Source organism: Gasterosteus aculeatus, chromosome 13, assembly GCF_964276395.1.
Source record: "Gasterosteus aculeatus chromosome 13, fGasAcu3.hap1.1, whole genome shotgun sequence".
Taxonomy (NCBI): Eukaryota; Metazoa; Chordata; class Actinopteri; order Perciformes; family Gasterosteidae; genus Gasterosteus; species Gasterosteus aculeatus.
Genome location: NC_135701.1, coordinates 9,024,329 through 9,043,478, shown reverse-complemented (window position 1 = coordinate 9,043,478; position 19,150 = coordinate 9,024,329). Strand labels below are relative to the sequence as shown.

The following is a 19,150-nucleotide window of genomic DNA, read 5'->3' as shown; positions in this document are numbered from 1 at the left end:
CTCAATAAACAGTGACAGTGATTATTTCAGGCGATTCTCAAGCCCAGTTTTACTGTTGCACGCATTGTTTGGCTAAATCATCGGCCAGAGAATATTTTTTTTTTGTGGTAAACACACCCAACTCTGACACAAGGAACAAAATTACAAAATAAAACATCTCGAATACATGCATTAATTTCCAACATCAATAAGCGTCGTTAGTAGCGGTCTGAGATTTGTGTTGGTTGCTTATTATTTGATAACATACGCTGTATTGTACCTCTCTCAAGTCTCTAAATTGATGCCAAAATGATTACATTTGAGTTACTGCATGATGATTGACAGCACCCAAACCCTACAACGTTTCATAGGGCTGACCTGGCGGCCTATTGGCCTCCAAGATGCTGTTGCACGCCATGTAAAAGCAAAAGCCCTGCTTTGAGTGTGGCAGGAGACTTTTGAAGCTCATCACCTCTCCTCTCTGTCCCCCCTCAGTTCCTGTCAACCTTCCGCCGGAAAAAAGATCGTGGACAGAATAGTGATCAAATTTGATCTGTGCCTTTCAATAATTAAAGAAGCTGACCCAGAATGTCAGCCTTTTTTACACTGCGCACTGATGAATTAAACACATTCTTTGAAAAGCGTAATCTTCAACACACCCTTGGATGAAATAACTTTCACATAAGAGGTGAACTGCCTTGCTATAACAACAAAATTGTATTAGGATTAAATGGTTGTCAGGCATTCAAAAAATGTGTTATCTACAATAAATTGCCAATCAAAACTTTAACATCAGCAGATAAGCATCTGTAAATCAGCTCTAAAGTCAAAGGCAGACAGGCAGTGTTCCAGTTCAACTAGGACGGCTGAATAATAATGCAGATGCCAAATAAGAGTGCTGCAGGGATGGCTTATTTTTGTCGGCCAACTGCGGACGTTAGCATCGCAGTGGTTCCCTGCCAACTAGACTTTTCCATTTACTTTTTTAGTATCCAAGTTCATATACTGACATGTTTTGTTCAGCAAGATAATCCTCATAAATGAGCACCACTTACATGATTTATGTAGCGAGTAATGCAATTCGGCAGAGGTAAATAGCTAGCATTAGTCTGTACCACTGTCACATATGAGGGCATTTATGAACCAGTTTGTGAAGGGGGATTCTTCCCTTTGCTTAATGACATTTAGTTAAGACAAATAAAAAGCCTAAAAATCCACAAGAGGGGAATACAGGCGGCTTTTATATTATGGAACAAACCATTAAAATATCTTACGCTTTAGTTAGCCACAGACCATATTTAAAGCGTACAACCAAAAGCCCATTAAAAAACACTCATCGACATCCGCAGGAGGGTACCGAAAGTGTAAAATGCTAACTCGTTATTAGGACTTATTCCTGCAGCACTCTCTTGCTCATGCACATGCAGTTCATCATTCATACACTTGTTTTTTTGGTCTTTTTCTTTATTATCAAAGTCAGCATCATCAATGAGAAAACCTTTGTTGTTTGTATTGTGTAAATAGCAATGAAAGAGCAATGATCATTTAGTGCCCGCGCCTCCTCTTGTGTGTTTACTGGAGGATAAAAGCAGATGGACTTGTGATTTGTTTGACTCACCTCTTATACAAAACACGTCCATACGAGACAAGAGATGACAAACTGCTGTGAATTTGTTTATACGCCCATTTGGGATTTCACACGGACATCGAAGGCCGAATGGAGTCTGTCAAATTGTGTGGGCAGATGTTGGGAAATAAGGACGTATATTACCAATTAAAACAGACAGAAAATGTGATGACCCAACTCCACGTTTCTTCTCTTTTTGGCAAGGTCGTTTGGAATATGACATCTCTCATGGACGTAATTTGTCTGTTCACTTCAGACAAGCCCTCTGTGAATGCTTTTCAGCAGACTGCTGGCTCAATGAAGCATCGTCCAAGGCTTCTCCCAAGTTCATCTACGACAAGTCGTTATCAACAAGGCCGTTTATCGCAGCCAAGAAATGTAATGCAGTAACTCAATATATTGACATTTTCTTCTATGTGCTCTGGGGTATGAATTCTTCATTTATTTCCGCGTTATTTAATGACAATGGGCCACAGTATACATTTCAAATGCAACCTGGGATGCAGCATGTATTATCAGCCAGCGTCCCAAGGAGGAGAGTCCGGTCACAAGACGAATGTTGACTCAACTCCAAAAAATATTCCCTTTTTTTTTCCCTCTCTAACATTGATGTTTATCCGCTTATGGGGTTCATTTAAATATATTCATGTGCCATATGAATGTGTCATTATGACAGTGGTGTCGTGTGTGCGTGGCTCGGTCCACAATCACTCAGGCACATGCACGCGCCCGCACAGACAAGGCTTTGTCTATATGGTGAAGTCCATCAGTTTCAACCGCTTTTATTATTATTTGTTTAATAAACGAGCTGTTTCCTCGCCACCAACGAAAGGTGTGATAATAAGATCTGATACGAATGTGTCTGTTATGCACGTCACACATGCGTGCGTGTCTGATCCGAACCCGTGCCGAATAAATGCAGATACGTCTTCCATTTCCACCCAAACTGGTATATCTGTAAATTCACCCTAAATGAACACACGAGTTTGTGAAAGACAACACTGTCTCTTCCCCTGCGGACCGCAACCGATTGTTGTGGCCATCACATTTGGAAAGTGCTTTGAAAATACACGCACGCACTGATTAAAAAAGCGAAGCGAACGCGCAAAAGGACCACTCGAGAATTCGGCATCTCGGGTTCCTCAACCGGACGCCGTAAGAGAGAAGAGACACTCACATGTCGGTGATGTTCTCCATCTCCGCCTCGCTCTGCAGGACCGGGAACGCGTTGATGCCCCGTTCCGGATCCACGCACGAGATCCTGGTGCTGCTGCAAGAGCAAGAGGACGGGCATGCCTCCGCGGACATCCACGGGTCCCCAGAGCCCACTGACACCCCGATGAACAGAACCCACCACCACCAGCACCGCCACGACCCGGAACGTCCGCCCGGCGAAGAGAGAGCCCCGCTCCCGGGTCTCCAGGCGCTCATCTTCGGGTGTCCACTTCAGCTACGAGGCTCGCCGAACAGCCCCCGCGGCCCGGCCCAGGTTGGCTGGGTTCAGTGCCAGGTTCGGCCGAATGGAGGAGAAATCCGGCGTACGGGCTGGACGCAGGCGGCACAGCTAGAAAAGCATCTGTCTTCACTGTTCGATGACAGATAGGAAAGAGCCGGAGAGCGCGTGCCGTCCCTTTCCCGTGTGTGTGTGTGTGTGTCTCCTCCAGAATCCACGTCAGTCACTCAAAATGTCCCTCTCTCTCTCCTCCCTCCCTCCCTCCCCCCCCTCTCTCTCTCTCTCACTCTCTCTCTCTCTCTGTCTCTCTCTGTCTCTTAGTCTTCCTCACAATGTTCTCAGTGTTTGAATGATTCTTGACAGAGATCGAGAGAGATGGGTGGTGGTGGTGGTGGTTGGATGGGTGTGTAGTTTACCGAGCAAATGTCAGGATGGGAGGATGGGGATGCTCGTACCGCGGGAGGTTTGTTGCTCAAGGGCACCTTTCTGAACTTGTGTTTGGGGTTGTCGGGCCTTGCCTTGGGTTGTGAACGGAGAGACCTTGGGAGAGGCCAGAAAGGGTTTAACACTTTTCTCTATCACGGTCAGCAATATCATCTTGTTGTTACGCTGAGCGTTTGATAAGATACTTATCCTGTGTAAAACAAAGCTGTCCGAAGGATGTTTCATTTTCAGTTTAGTAAAAAGCATGTGTTAAATATATAAATGGCATGTGGACCTTTTTTTAATGGCGACCGAGCTGATCGTTTTCACCCAGGACAAGAGGTGGCTGTGATGTCTAAAATGACACGTGAGAGGGAATGAAATACTGAGAGAGAACGAGGGAGCAATCACCAATCATCAAGTGTTTAGCTGGCATGTACTAGGCTAAGCGTCACCTTATTAAATCGTTAGGCCATTTTTCATAATCATACCGGGGCTCCCGGCCAAACCAGACCCTAATCAATAATCTGTCGTCCGTCTCAGAGTGGAGGCCGTAAGGCAGCGTGACAGTCGCTCTGCCGCTATAGATCTCCCACCGCTGGTTGCGTTTCCAACGCAAAGGGTTGATCCGTGGCTTTGCGCTCTGCAGCCTCTGAGGAACACAGCGGAGCCTCTTCTTCTCTTCGACGGCTCGGCCTGCACATCTGCCCGGACACGCAGCCTGACTGTGAGCAGTCCTCCGCTCTGCTCGCCTCTCCGTCCCCAGCTCGAAAATGACGTTTGTGCTGACGCACGGGCAGTGCTGCTGAATACAGGAGTGCAATCATGGAGCTCTGCTTGTGTCTGGACCAATCTGGTGGATGTCGGCCTCAAAAACATTTTCAAATTTGACAGAGGTCGCAACCTGCGTCAAAAGGTCTTTGCCTTTTCAAACATGCATCAGCTTCTTGAACGAGTGTCAGTCAGAATGGGTTTTATCCAACACTGTCGGAATATTATAGTTTGTCAGGCATACTGTACATACATATAATGGATTGCTCTCACTAGATTAAAATATGATAACTGTGTCCATCCCGTTTGATTTTTTAACTGACTTAGCAGCCAAAATCCATCGTTTATTGTCATGTTAGAAACGGTTTTAATACCAATTACACATCTGCCCACACAATTTGACATAATGATAATTACTCTGAGATGAATAATTATCACTAAAAATGGATAAAACTATTTTTGATTGTTTAATATATTTTAATTTTTATATTTTGATCTTACAATCTACTTTAGTTACATCACTTTAAATGTTTGACATCATATTTTTATTTTAGTACCGGATTTGGGTTGACATAAGTTGAAGACACATTCCATATTGTTTTAAACATTTTTTGATTACTTTTAGGATTTATTCATGTGGGCCCCTAAAGATACACAAAGCAGCCTTTTTTAAGGCTATGGTTGTCTTGATTGGGACAGTAGACACACTGAGTAGACACAGGTATGTGTAGAAACCACAACAGGTGTTTACTGCAATAAAAATCTGTGAAATTGTCACGGTTTGGGTTCATATCTGGTTTTATTTTGTAGTTTCCTTCCTCTGTTCTCCCTGGGTCACGTCACTTCCTGCCTTGTCCTGTCCTCCTCTGTGATTGTCTGTCATGTCATGATTGTTCCCAGCTGTGTCCAATCACCTGCACCTCCCTTGTGTATTTAAGACATGTGTGTCTGTTGTCACTTGTTGCGTCATTGTTCATTGTATGGAAGTCCCTGTCCCTGTCCACGATCTCGTTCCTCGTTCCTGTCTTCGTTTTTGCCCCTTGGCCTTTTGCTTTTGAAAACCTTTTTGACAATTAAAGTCCCTTTTCTTTTTGAAAACTCTGCGTCTGAGTCCTACCTTCCCCGCCATGCAGCTCCCTGACAGAAATATGCTATCAAGACAACATTTCTGCCCATGCGGTTGCCGATCTCTAATAATGTTAATTTGTAAACAACAATCTGTGTTCGACAGGAGGAGAGCTAATACCGTTAGACTCAAGATGTGTTTGTGTTTGCGTGCAATCTTGTATAATGTAGTGTTGGTGAGAAACTTAATTGAATCCAGATGTTCAAAGGAGACACCAATCAACTTAAAAAGATATTAATTGATGAAGCTATCAATGACAAAATGTGTTTTAATTAGGATCAAAAATGTGATGTGATCCGTTCTGTGACTCAGTGATACGATCCTAACCGATGGTTTTAGGGTCTATTGGACCACTATTTTCCACTTCACTATGTTTTTACTCCCTTACTAGCACATTGCGTATAGATAAATAAACCTCAGTTAGAAGAAACCTTTTCCTGGCGGTGTCTTCGTTTTGTTTTCCATTAGCATTTTGACTTCTGGCTCGATAAATGGCTTTAACATGTGGTTTGGCTTTTTTAGCAATACATGGTAATCTTTACTACGGCCTCTAGGTCTTTGGCTAAAAGAAGTCATTTAAAAATGACTGAACGACACCTTTGTGAACTTGAAAGTTACCCTAACCCACGAGAAATGTTTTTGGGGGAAAACCAAAGGCCAGACATTATCTCTCTATCCAAAAGGGAGTAATATCTAATTATGTTAAACTTTAATGCACAAACATGTACAATTTCAGAAATTTTTGGGAAGTTTTATTCATTACCAGGGTAAAATTCGAATGTCTAATTTCCTATACTTTATTGTTATGTAGATAACTCAGTGTTTAGTTGTTGAATAAGAGCCCCCAATGTTTCAGCCAGTATGAATAATTTGTCTCATGTGGACTTGAATGAACCCATTCTAACCTTTACATACCACCGACGTGCACTGCAGCTGCTGAGAAATGAGACACTAGTGCACTCTAGTGGCTGCTGTGACACAGAAGACCGACGACCGCAGTTTGTCATTTGTCCAAGCTGCGTCCACATAGAAACAATGCAATGTTACCTGAGGGGGTTTCTGTGAAATGCATTCAATTTCAGGAAAGAGACTGTGTGAGAACAATTGACTGTGTTGCAAACCCTGATATAAGGGAGATATTTCCGCACAGCCGACATCGTTCCCAGGAGACCGCACATAACAAAAGCTGACAATTCCTCATTTGTTTATTTATTAGTGTGCAATGTAAATCCAATGTATCTCCTATTCATTGGAAATCATCTGTGCAATCCCCTGTGAAGTATTAAAACACATTCAGTCCGACTATATCATGTTATTCTTTTTACATTTTTTAGCTTCATTTTGCAATGATGTATTTATTTGACATGTGTTTATCTTGTTTCGCTACTTATGTCTCTATCCACCCTGCTGCTGTAAACCTGAGAATTTCTGGACTGTGGCTAATGAAATTCTATGTTATCGAATCTTATCTTATTGTCCATGCAGAGGACTGTTCCTTCAAGGTTGCATAGAAGAGAAGAGAGCGGTCATGTCATGCTGACTGGTATGTGGACCAATTTGGGAAGGTTTCCTTCAATAACTACTCCTGCTTGAAAAGAGCAGCCTCTGCACAACTCAATTTTATGCACTAACTTGCATGTGTGTATGTTTGTGCTTCAAGCAAACCCCTAATAAACTACACTTGATGACAGCTAAACAAGCTATCGGCCAGCAAAACAGAGCAAAGTGCTTATTGTGCATGAGGGCCTGAGTGTGAGAAGAGACAGTTTTATCTTGTGTGGACATAACTTTGATTAGTGATATTGTGAATACCTAAATTTCTTTAATTTTAAAACTTTAGGGCTTTAAAGACTTACTTTAATTTTATGGTAAAGGTTAGAATTGGTCCGGTGACTGCTGTGGTTGGAAAAAGGGCATATCTCCACAAAATGAGTGTAAGTCAATTTAATGCTCCTAAAAGTCATGAAAAGGTTAGTGTGTGCTCACAGACTGATTAGAACAAGGGCAGAAAGACAGACCAATAAAAAGGGTTGGAAAGGAATAACCCTTTCACGCCACATTTATTAAATACGGGTTCACCGTCTGCTAAATCCACAAAGTAACATAATGAGTAAAATAGATTCGGGTTGAGAAATACAGGGTTGGAGGAGAAGGGAGGATGAGCGTGGGATAGGACAGGTATGCTTTTAAAACGCCCCCATTAGGTCTGGCCAGTGTGTGAAAATAAGTGCCTGTGCACTGGATGGAATGGAGAGGAATGATCAAAAAAAGGGGGAAAGACAACAAGGCCTTTGAGTCAGAGGTAAGCCAGACCAGTTTTTTGGAGCTTTACTGTTTAGAAGGAAAATTCTGACTCTTGTCCCTGTGTTTTAACATGTCTCCTCTCTCTTTATCTTCCTTCCTTTTGTGTGCATTGCCTGCTGGAGAAGAAGATGGACACACTCCGAGGCTCTTTAGCACAGACTGGTTTTAGCAGAAGGTAAAGCATATTTCTGTCGGTCCCACATACTCCTTTGTTTGTTCACATAAGCATGAGCACCAAAGTGTTTCTGCTTGTATTTAAAGTACAAAGTCTTGCATTATTGTGTTTATTATTTTATAATCAGCAACTAAGTTAACATCTTGGTTGGAATTTTGATTATGAGTTTCAGTCTGTTTGGAGGCTTGTAATGGGATGTTTAACTTTGCAAACTACTTGCACAGGTCAGAATGGACCTAAATGAGCCACACCTCGGAGCATTTGGACATGAACGGGCTCGTGAGTGAGTGTGTGTGTGTGTGTATGTGTGAGTCTCTGACTTGGGCTACGTTTGCGGACATAATTCAGACCTTAGACCAGTTAATTTGGGATGGCTTGTGCACCTAAATTGATGGTCACGGTTAAGTAAATGGAAGTAAGTAGTGGGGATTTCCCCAAAAGTAAAATGTGTGTTTTTACAGTTACCCCCTATTAGGGAATTTGACTTCACAAAATACTTCCTATTGAAACTCAAATATTTCCCCTTGTTAATTGTCTAAATGAAAATTAAAATATTGTTTGGGATTCCTCAACCGTTAATGCTGTACTTTTGAGATGACTTATGGAATTACACCATTCTCAACCTTAATGTTTTCAACTTTCTGCAGATAGTTGCATAGATATTTTAAAGTTGCAATGTGCAAGATTTGGCAGCATTTGGCTGCGAGGTTGCAGATGAAACGCAAGAACAAGTGTATGGTTTTCCTCTCCTGAATCTTTAAAAAACAATAACCACCTCACTATGGAATTATAATTGCTCCATTTTAAGGAAACAAAGAGCTCAACAATTGTTATTTTCAGATGGTTATACTTTGGAATACAACATGCTTATAAATATTACATATTATATATTCTATATAATATATATATATATATATAATATATATTATTATTCTATTTTTCCAATAGATGCTACACTCTGGTCCTTTAATTAGGTTCGATTCAATTCAGTATTAGTGTGTGAGGTGTGTTCAGGTTTACAGATTAAAGAACATTGCTGTGTTGTTGACAAAAAAAGATGGACAAATAACTGAAATGAAGAATAGTCAAATGTGAAATTACCTTTTCTGTGTTAGTAATCCTTCAGACTTCAGGTTTTATATGTATCCATTTTAAAAGTGCCATCATTGCCATCAGAGATCATGTTATGGCAGACTTGTCTTTTAAGGTTGTATTTCTTTGTTTCAGGGCTCATATTTCGTACACTACTGTTTTTCTGGAGAAATTAAAGCAGCAAATAAATGAAAAGATTTGAATTATTCTGATTAAAGAAAGCTCTGTGGGATATAATTTATATTAATACTAAATTTGTCCCAGGTTTGGTTGCCATAGTGATAGCGGCATGTGTCCTGAACCTCAATCGGGGTGCTGGTCATCTCCTTGGTAACCGTTATCTTCCTGGCCTGGTATTGGATGACGAAACACTATGGCGACTGGGTGTGGAAGAAGCTCTCTCCTATCAAAGACCTTTTCGGCAAAAACTGGTTCTTGATCAGATGGTAAGAAATGTTTTGCTTCAGTTTTCCTACCCTTCCTGATCAAAACATGGATGGAGGCTCACTGTCTTTAAATCATGCTGCAAACGAGCCACTGTCATAATACAAAAAATCCTTCTTAGTAGCTGTAACTACGGTATGTAATGTGCACGACCGTTCAGACACGTCTCCTGGCAACAGAAACATCCCGACACTGAAGTTCCTTGTTTTTAAAATCCGAATGAGCTCTGAATACAAACAAGGCAGGATAAAGAAAACAAGACCAGTTGACGGCAAGTGACGTGTGAGAGAAAACCTGCTGTGTGCTACAGTAGAGCAAGGCAAATGCACTGGCTCAAGGGTGCTTTTAAGTAAAAAGGTGAAGCCATTGCACAATATAGACTAAAAAAACGAAGAATTAACCCACTAATTGATCTACAACAAACAAATAAATGCTGAACTCATCAGTCGCTGATTTTTATAGCCACAAAACTGACGTTACCTAGAAAGGTTTTATATTCATCCGTAACTTCTTTGCAACACACGTGGCTTTCTCTTGCCAACGTATCGCACACGTTCCTGATGGTAAGTCTGTCTCTGTTCATGTTGCTGGCGTTCCTCGCCTCCCTCCCTTGTCTGATACTGGTTCTGTCTCTACAGCGCGTAGTGTACGTGTCACTGCTGGTGTCCATGTCTTTTGTTGGTTTGCTGCTCTTCATCTTCCTAATGCAGATATTCTCCAAATAGGTAGAGGATGCACACCTACGCACACACACACACACACACACACACACGCACACACACACACACACACACACACACACACACACACACACGCACACACACACACACACATACAGACACACTGCTGGTTCATGTATTGGACACATGTTTTGCAGTGGTGTGGTCAAACTTGCAGTGCAGGATTGGGCTACAGTTTGTCTTTGGTCTGCCGATCCTCAGGACCATTTTTGGCTTCGTTGGAATTGAATGGCTCGGAAAAAAAGTAGAGGTAGACACCCACTAATCTTGATTTGTTTTTTGGTTTCACTTTTAGTGGATGTTTATCTTCCTTACTTTCTTATTTTGTTAGTGTTCTTTTTTTCAGAAATTGCTTCTTTTGTATCAGTTTTATCATTCTATTTGTATCATTCATATGTTTCTTTGTGTCATTTTTTGTTTTGTCGTTCTCTCATTATCTATTTTGTTCCCTTGTTATCTTTGTTTGTTTCCTTAATTTGCACCAGTATCAAAGTCTACTTTTTATGGTAAATTTAGAGATCTTCCTGTTACTGTAGCACGTACCTGCTGTAACATTCATGCTGCTTCTGTACTTACCAAAGATACAATCAATTACTTCCATGTTTTTTTCTGTTGTTAACAATTGAAAATCTCCTCCACAGACTTTTATGTCATTTGCAGATGTTGGGTCTAAGTTAGTGTTACAAGTTACAACGACCACTTCTTCATCTTCAAGGTATCTCACACAAACCTCCATGATTCTCACACATACACATATATGCTACAGGAACGAATAAATCAGAATAAAAAAGTTAGTTAGTAGATCTACATGAACACTAGTATTTATAATTATGACATAAACAATTACGACAAGATTTTTGGAATATTCAGGTTATGTGTTTGGTCATATTAACATTATATCTTGGTCTCAGAAACCAGTTTTTGATCATATTCTGTCATGTTTGCGGGAATTTAGCAACAATAATAGTCAGTTGGTAAAACTATTACTATTACTACTACTACATACAATCATACTCAATAATACTAAGGACGATAATGATATTCATGATAGTCACAATGATGGTCACGATGATGGTCACGATGGTGGCGATGATGATGTCGGTGATACTGATGATTGTGGACTCCACGTGATGCTTGTGTTGTTTGTTAAGCTCTGTCGTATCCATCCTTTTTCATTGGCTTCATACTCATACGATGCCGACTGTGTAACTGGCTAAGAGCATGTGAGGATTAAATGTATTAACAGAGGGAAATATTTGATTTCAAATAAACGATTACGTACATTTTATATCTACGGCTACTTTTAAATTAAAAATACAGTTTAAGGAATATAAAACGGACAATAATTGCTCCTAAGTAACACAATGAGTACGACAAATTTTTATATTTAATTTGTTTGTTTTATGTTTTATGTTTTCTGTTATCATTTTCTACAGTTCAGTTTTTGTCCTCTGATGTTCTGTTCTTTTTCAAAGATTGGTCTCAGATGCAGGTTACCATGGCAACACCTCCAGCTGAATCGATGGCTGCTGCTGGAAATGTATTCTTGGAACAGGTAAACAACAGCTTAAATGACAAGAAAAAATATCAAGCAAATTGCTGATATAATTATATTAATTCGCAAATCAACTAGTACAAGATAATCCAGCATTTATCTTTGTGTCTCCTTTTCAGACAGTGTCACCTCTCCTTATTCGTCCATGCATCAGTGGACTAACTTGCTCTGAGATCCCTGCTGTGATGACAGCAGGTTTTGCCAGCGTCTCTGGTGTTTTGGGAGCCTTTATCTTCTTTTTCTGTAAATATTTACTTTGAGAAGGAGTTAATAATCAGCTTTATTTGATTATCTAATATACAAGCTTTGCCAAGGTAACACAACTGTGTTAAATAATGTAATGATTAATCACCTTACTGTGAGACCCCCAAATAATATTTAGAGGGATGATGTCTTACTCAACAGCAGCTCACCTACAGATATCCCCAGTTATTCTCAGTAATGTATTGTATTTAACGGGAAAGTCCATAAATAAATACAACATGTTTAGCAGTGAATAAAACATGAATATATTTAAAAAGGTTGTCGGAGTAGATTGAAAAGCATGGCACTAACCATGAGAAATACTTAATAACAAGTATGTATAACTTTATATACATGTATGACAAACACCAAAATGAGCTGCTTTGATCGTAGTTCCTCACAGTAAAGGGATTGCAGGTTGTAGCTAAAAATACTAATGCTTACATATCTATATACGTGTAAATATATATATACACGTATATAGATATGTATTTATATATATATATATATATATATATATATATATATATATATATATATATATATACGTATCTGTAAAGGAAACCGTCATAGGTATAAAGAAAAACCTGCTATTACATTCAATATATAATTCACATACAATTGTCTAAAGGTAAAGGACAGCAAACGGGTTTATAATCTACGTAAAGACTATTAAATTATTAATTATAGTAACTTAAACATGACTCACATATATACTTTTCTAAGTTTAACATCTTAAACATTAAACAACTTGTGGGTTGTTCATTTTCAACTTCAAAACTAAGAAGAAGTAACAGGAAGTGAATGATTTCTTTAAAACAAACGTCTTGTTCTATGTCCCTCTCTGTTCAGGTTGAAGCGACAATCTGGCCTTGAAACAGAGATCACCAGAGTAACAGCCAGTGACATCCTCCAAATCAACCATGGGTAGGATCTAGAATACCAACCGTACCAAACTGTTAGATTTCTATTGAAGGCTCTCTTTATTGATATTTGCATGCCATTCCTCCTTTGATCAATAAATTAAGTGGCTTATTCATTCTTTATGCCTAATCCTCTACGCCAATCTGCCCTCCAGTCCTCCCGAGGGCTTGCCTGCCTTTAACCAATACATTTGGAAGATGCGATTAAAGGCATTCATTAAAAGTCTTGGTATAATGCCAAATAGCATTCTTCTCATTGGCTATGGAGTCAGCAGCTTTTTTATCTCCACAAAATGTCTAATGTAAGACACAAATGATTGATTTAATGGATTTAAGGATAATATATCCAATATATATGACACATTGTGATGGTTTGGTAATTAGGTTAAATTGTTTTTGAAAAAGGTATTGTGCAAGAACTTACATTTTGTATTATACAGTTTGGTATTAAAATAACTGCTTTTGCTTGTTATATTAATGCAATGCATAACGTATGGGAGAACAGAATTTTAACAGTAAATTTGCCAGTGTCAAAAAGGCAGTGTCAAACTATTTTAATTCTTCCGGAGTTCTTCCAACAATGGACAGAGTAAAATTGAACCAGAAAACTTCCAGTGTTGGTGAAAATAATCGGAGTTAACAGAGGTTTTACTCTGTCAGTGTTATTGACTCTCTCAGGCCCTGATTCAACACTGATTAGAGCAAGATGCCTTCCAGAGTATCACAAAAAATACTCTGGAAAGCCCCGCCCACCAACTTTCCCGGTCAAACTGAGAATGTGGATTCTGGCATCGCCATCTTCCTCGCATCGAAATACTGTGGTAAGTCTTTCTACTATAAACTATTCCCGTTCTTTTTCTTCATTCCAGTAGAATCTGTATAAGAATAAAGGGACGTTTTCATTCACCACACTAGTCAATGTTGGGTTCGTGTCTTCAAATACCGAATTTCAAATGGCTAACGTGATTATCGGGTCGGCGGTTAGCTTAAATGTAGCAGCCACATGTCTGACCACCAACACCAAACTGAACAAAAACGACACGAGGTAACGTTAATGTCAGCGAGGACGAGCTGTCGTGGTGTGTTATGTGTCATGCTTGCACATTTATTTCAGTAAAATGACGACAAAAATTCGTTGAAGCAGTCATATTTATTATTTCTATTTGAGCCGGAGCAAATCGCTTTAGCGTCACAATTTTGGTCGAGCATAGCGGGACATGTCGCGGACATGCGGACGTGCTCATAGGACCCGCTAGTTCACCGGCAGACGGCGGAATGCACCGAGTCGACCCAGTTAACGTGAACCGAGCCGCGGCTCCGAGAGGCTCGGTTCACGTTAGCTGCTGCTGTAGCCATAGACATATAAAGAGTAGACGCTGCACTGGCTGCTGAGGCGCAAACAAATATTTATTATTATATTATATACCAGAATATTATTACTGTTACAACTACTATGAATATTAAAATACGCCGAATCATGTTTTCGGTGTCATGCCTACAAAATCCCGTGAACATCCGCTTTTGTATTCAGCGAGTGACGCGCTGACACTTCGTTGCGCCAGCTGGCACTGAGTGGAGCGGGTGACCGGTCCAAGTCGGCGGCCCCGCGGCTCGTCAGCACCACTAGGCAGCAGCGGTCGATGTATATTCTTTATGTCTATGGCTGTAGCTGCTGTAAGCTTAATTTATGCTTCCACGTTACGGCGGCGGCGGGTGTGGCTGTGTGTTTCTGCGGGTGCCGAATCCTTGGTGAGCCGAAGCTCATATTGAAGCGCAGGCTACGGAGAAGACGTGAATTTACAACACTGGTTCACCCACTGAGGGACCTGGACGAGCAAGTGCACTTTCGATACTTTCAAATGTCAGCAACTGCCGCAAATTACGTTCTGAGCGGACCAATCACAGCACTTGCGATCCACGTCAACTCGACTCGCAGTTAGATTTTTTCGGAGGTGCACGTCAGGCTACGGCGGAGGGGTCTACGTAGTTACGTAGTTACTTAATATGTATATTTTCCTTTTTTCTTTCAGATTGTTCTTTAATGTACTGTGGTGCTCTGGTGGTAAGTAATAAGTTGATGTACTTGACCGAAAATGTAGTTGTGTTTGTAATTTTTAAAGCTGAAATAGGGTATTTTCAGGTTGTCAGCTTGTATGGGGTTGTAGATCATAATGTTGATTTCAGTTTGCTGTCTTTGCAGATACCATCATGTTGATCAAAACATTCCTGTCATCCAGCACCAACCAAGATCTTTGCCACTGTGATAAGATGTGAGCTTTACATGTTTTAGGTTTACTTTTGATGCCAATATTTCATGTTTACTTGGAATAAATATGTATTACAGTATGGATACAATTGTCTGTGTGTTTTTCCCCCTGCATAGATATGCAACACTGGTAGGAGTTGGTTAAAAATCAACACTCTTTGGAGTGATTTCATAATCAACATAGTGTAAAGTAGGTTTAACACTGGAAAGGTTATTTCTTTTATAACTCTTTAGTGTTACATGTGAATAACACTATGGGTGTTACTTCTTACATAGTGTAAAACTTGATTGACACTTCTTAGAGTTAATATTATTACACTACACTGCACCTAGTGTAAAATTTTAACTCTTACCAGAGTAAAATTGACTCTGGAAATTTAACTCTGTGTTCAGTGTACATTTAACACTCTGTAGATAGGGACCATATGTTCACTGAGGTAGTGTTAAAATTGACTCTTTAAGTGTTGTATTAACACTGGCGATTTTACTGTGTAGGTGTGTAAGTTTATACCCACAACATTTTCCTTGACACACATCAATGAAAAGAAGACCCTTGAACATCGACTCCAAACCACAGATTTTGTACACGTACCTGCAGCGCTGCTGCGCATTTACACCCCCCACACGTCAGCTGCAGCCTGGTACTTCACAATGGACTAAAACAGGCAAGTGGTCAGCAGTAAAAGTTTCATGGCAATATCAATTAGTTTAGTTTGGGGTGTGTGTATTTTATTTGCAGTGTGACCGTGTATGAGTCCAGTAACGTTTGGGGAAGGATTCAATCAGAGCAGCCTGCAGCGCTGCTGTGCACTCACACCCCCCACGGACTTCACTTCCCTGCATTTATTTGGTTAAAAAATAAATCATGATAATGTTGCATTAGTAAAAAATACAGTACGTACAGTGTGTGTGTGTGTGTGGGTGTGTATGTGTGTGTGTGTGTGTTATTTCTACATATACATGTACATATGTTTGTATAAAGGAATAATAGGGATAAATAGTTATAATCAGATGTTATTTGGTTTAATATAGGATAATATGATCATTATCTATGACGTGTTTGCACAAATCATCAGATATTCACTCACATGAATTAGTTTACGGTTTACAGAAACTTTATTTTCGAGAAGCTTCTCATTTGACGGTCAAGCGGTTGCTTATTTTCCATAATGGACAAGTTCAAAAAGGATTTTAGTCATTCATTTAATACATTATCACGTGTGAGTACTGTAAGATAGGTAACTGGTCTATTTCTATATTTTGATAGATTGTACTCTCTACTACATTTTTTTAACTTCTTTTCTTACCAGGAACAAACAATTGCAGATTCAGATTAAAATACAAATTGCAATCTAGAAATACATAATGATGCATCATTAGATGAAGATAAATGTTCACTGATCCCTGAGCGAATTTCAGAAGCTAACCATCAGAATGAATTCATTAGAATGAGCTCTCTCCACCAGCTGTGATGTAGACATTAATGACAATTTAGTATTCATACTGTATTATTATGCATGATGAGTGCTTCCCATTTTTCTCCTTAAGTGTATTACAATGTCAATGGCTGTTTTTATATGTATGCCTTTATTTCCCAATCAATCTACTGGACACAAACATACAATACAAAACAATTCTAGTCATTCTATAGTGTCTCATTTGTCGTTTTTATATACAAATTTGCTGGATGCATGTATTTGTCTGCCTGCTGTCATAGACAGAGTGTAACACGTGCGTCAGAATTCCTGTAAAAAAAAAGGAGAATGACCTACGTATTTGATAGACACGTCCAAAACTACACCTGGAATGCAGTTTCACGGCAAGAAGTGAAACCAGAGTACTGATTGGCCACTGGATGTCACTGGTGTCCTCTTTTTCCCATTTGGCATTAGATGCCAAAGTCCCTGTCTGACTGGTTTGACTGGCACAGTGATTGTCCAAGTAACAGACTCAATAATACTGAAAGAAATGACCAGACTGGTCAAAGGAAAGCATATCAGGGGGTTTGCACTTTCACCAAGTGTATGTGTGAGACGAGTGCGTAGTCTCAGAGACGGCAAATGACAGCCTCTTCATTAAATCCAGCACCAGCTAAAGGTCAGATGGCTCCCTTTTCGGCAGGCAGGAGGTGTGTTCACTTGTGTGAATTCCACACACCCACAGAGAGGAAGGATTAGACATCGGCCATAAGACTGTGACACACAGGACATTTCTGAGCACCATGTCACCATGTGTCCCCCAGTAAAAAATAATATCAAAGTTAGATGTTTTTCAAGTTCTGTCGGCCCCCATCGTAAAGAGGGAAAGGTGTTTCTTTTGAGTGTGTGGATAGATGCTGCCCAATACTGCAATTCATGGGATTTTGCAGATAAAAACAACGGAACTTTTGAATTTCTATATAATCTTTTTTAGTTTGTCCACTCATTTTTTTGGCAGAAACAGGGAACTTTAAAGAGGACGATGTAGACGTCCGTATTTGTGAGACACGTTGATTTATAATCTAGCCTTGATTATTATTTAGATTGGATAACAGATTACAAACAATGCCGACTGTATAACTGGCTAAATGCAGCTGAGGCGGCTGTTATTAAAGCAATTGGTGAGTAGACGTGTTCAGTGGTATTATCACCTCTATAGAGACATTTTAAGTCACAGTTTGCCCTTCTTAATGGGAGACTTTCTAGTTATTATCAATGCTTAAACATTTTCTCCACGACTATTCTGAAGATCACAAAGAAACTATAAACAAACAAATGCACAAATGCCACCCAGCGAGTGAGGGACTTCCAGCCATCTGTCAGAGCTACGTGTGTGAGAACAGACGACAACCAAACTGAAAGCGAATGGGTGTGTTGATCAAATTAATTGACCAATAATTTCATTTTTGATTTGTGTTATTTTTATGTTGATGTGTACGTGGGAGAGAAAGTAAGGCCTGCAGCGTTATAACCAAGTTTGAAAATGAAAAGGCGTTCCACAAAATTTGCATGTGGAGGATTATAGAATAGGATGTTAACGAGCAATCCTGACCTTTTATTGTTAAAGATAAAGGTAACCTAGCAACCAACCTACATCCTCTTTACATTGACAACGCATATTTGTTTTCAGGCGTGTTTATCATTTCCCAAACGCTGCTGGGATTCCGACGTGGACAGAAATCATTTCTGTGTTCTAAACCCCTGTGGTCAAAGGAACACGTATCAGCGTTGACGGAGCCTCTGTCGGTCTGCTCTGCTGCCTTTGCAGCTCCCGCATTCTGCTTTCACCCACTTGTTGTTTCGTTTCGTTGTGCGCCTAGTAAGAATTTATATTTTGTCTTGCAATTTTCCAATACTCATAGACACATTTTCATCATTGACATCACTAATTCCCAAACTCCACAAAACATTTTGCAAACCTTTTAATTTAGTTTAATTTTTTTTATAAATGTATCTTTTGGTAACACGTGTGTGTGTCATCTAAATGTTGTGGCCTAAGAACTGAGTCATAAATATGTTTTCAATAATCTTAGGAGACAGTAATACAATTTTAGCGGTTTTTAATAATTATCAGAAAATGATACATGTGAGATTGGGATGAATTTGGACTGAGTTTGCTGTAAAGAAAACAGTTATTTATAATCAAACTTCACCAATATATTGGATTGCTCCTTTCTAACGACCTTCCATATTTGATGCATCCAGAGTTGTCATAAATGTATTTATTACCATATATTGTTAATAGATTTATTTACACAAGATTTCCTTTGTTTTCGTATAGCTGTGGACATTCCTAAACCGCCTAAAACTCCTGTCTATGAAGGTCAAATGATTCCTACGGACACCAACAGGGACTGGAATCATGTTTGACTTTTAGCTGAGTGTGCAAACACAGTGCTCACTTCAGTTGTTCCTGCAGTGCCCGCACAGGACCAACGTCCAGATGGGAAGCAATTTTAGCGGTTGTCTTACTCTTGCGTATTTTTTACTTTTTGCATTTCTTAGTTGTATTAGTTGTGTCCTGTCGCCCAAAGATCATTCATTCATCACT

At 39.8% G+C, this 19,150-nt stretch overlaps 1 protein-coding gene and 2 long non-coding RNA genes across 8 annotated transcripts in view; 2 read left to right on the top strand and 1 right to left on the bottom strand.

Annotated features, from left to right (window-relative positions):
* Positions 1 to 3,303, bottom strand: part of ntrk2a (neurotrophic tyrosine kinase, receptor, type 2a) — a 55,595-nt gene extending 52,292 nt beyond the window's left edge. For all 4 annotated transcript variants that reach the window (XM_078087390.1, XM_078087391.1, XM_078087392.1 and 1 more), the window contains exon 1: positions 2,784 to 3,303. In XM_078087390.1, coding sequence (XP_077943516.1) covers positions 2,784 to 3,037 — 254 coding nt within the window. In that variant the 5' untranslated portion in view covers positions 3,038 to 3,303. The remainder of the gene's footprint in view (positions 1 to 2,783) is intronic.
* A 6,680-nt stretch (positions 3,304 to 9,983) lies between these two features.
* Positions 9,984 to 12,209, top strand: LOC120830115 (uncharacterized). Of its 2 annotated transcripts, XR_005713845.2 has the most exons (5): positions 9,984 to 10,119; positions 10,272 to 10,384; positions 10,776 to 10,849; positions 11,610 to 11,689; positions 11,809 to 12,209. It is a non-coding gene; the product is annotated as an uncharacterized LOC120830115 (long non-coding RNA). The 2 variants fall into 2 exon arrangements; XR_013452083.1 differs by lacking the exon at positions 10,272 to 10,384 and having other exon boundaries at positions 10,027 to 10,119.
* A 1,321-nt stretch (positions 12,210 to 13,530) lies between these two features.
* On the top strand, positions 13,531 to 15,203 carry LOC144386372 (uncharacterized). 2 transcript variants are annotated; one of them, XR_013452085.1, is made up of 3 exons: positions 13,531 to 13,676; positions 14,886 to 14,917; positions 15,056 to 15,203. It is a non-coding gene; the product is annotated as an uncharacterized LOC144386372 (long non-coding RNA). The 2 variants fall into 2 exon arrangements; XR_013452084.1 differs by lacking the exon at positions 13,531 to 13,676 and having other exon boundaries at positions 14,780 to 14,917.
* The last annotated feature ends 3,947 nt before the right edge of the window (positions 15,204 to 19,150 follow it).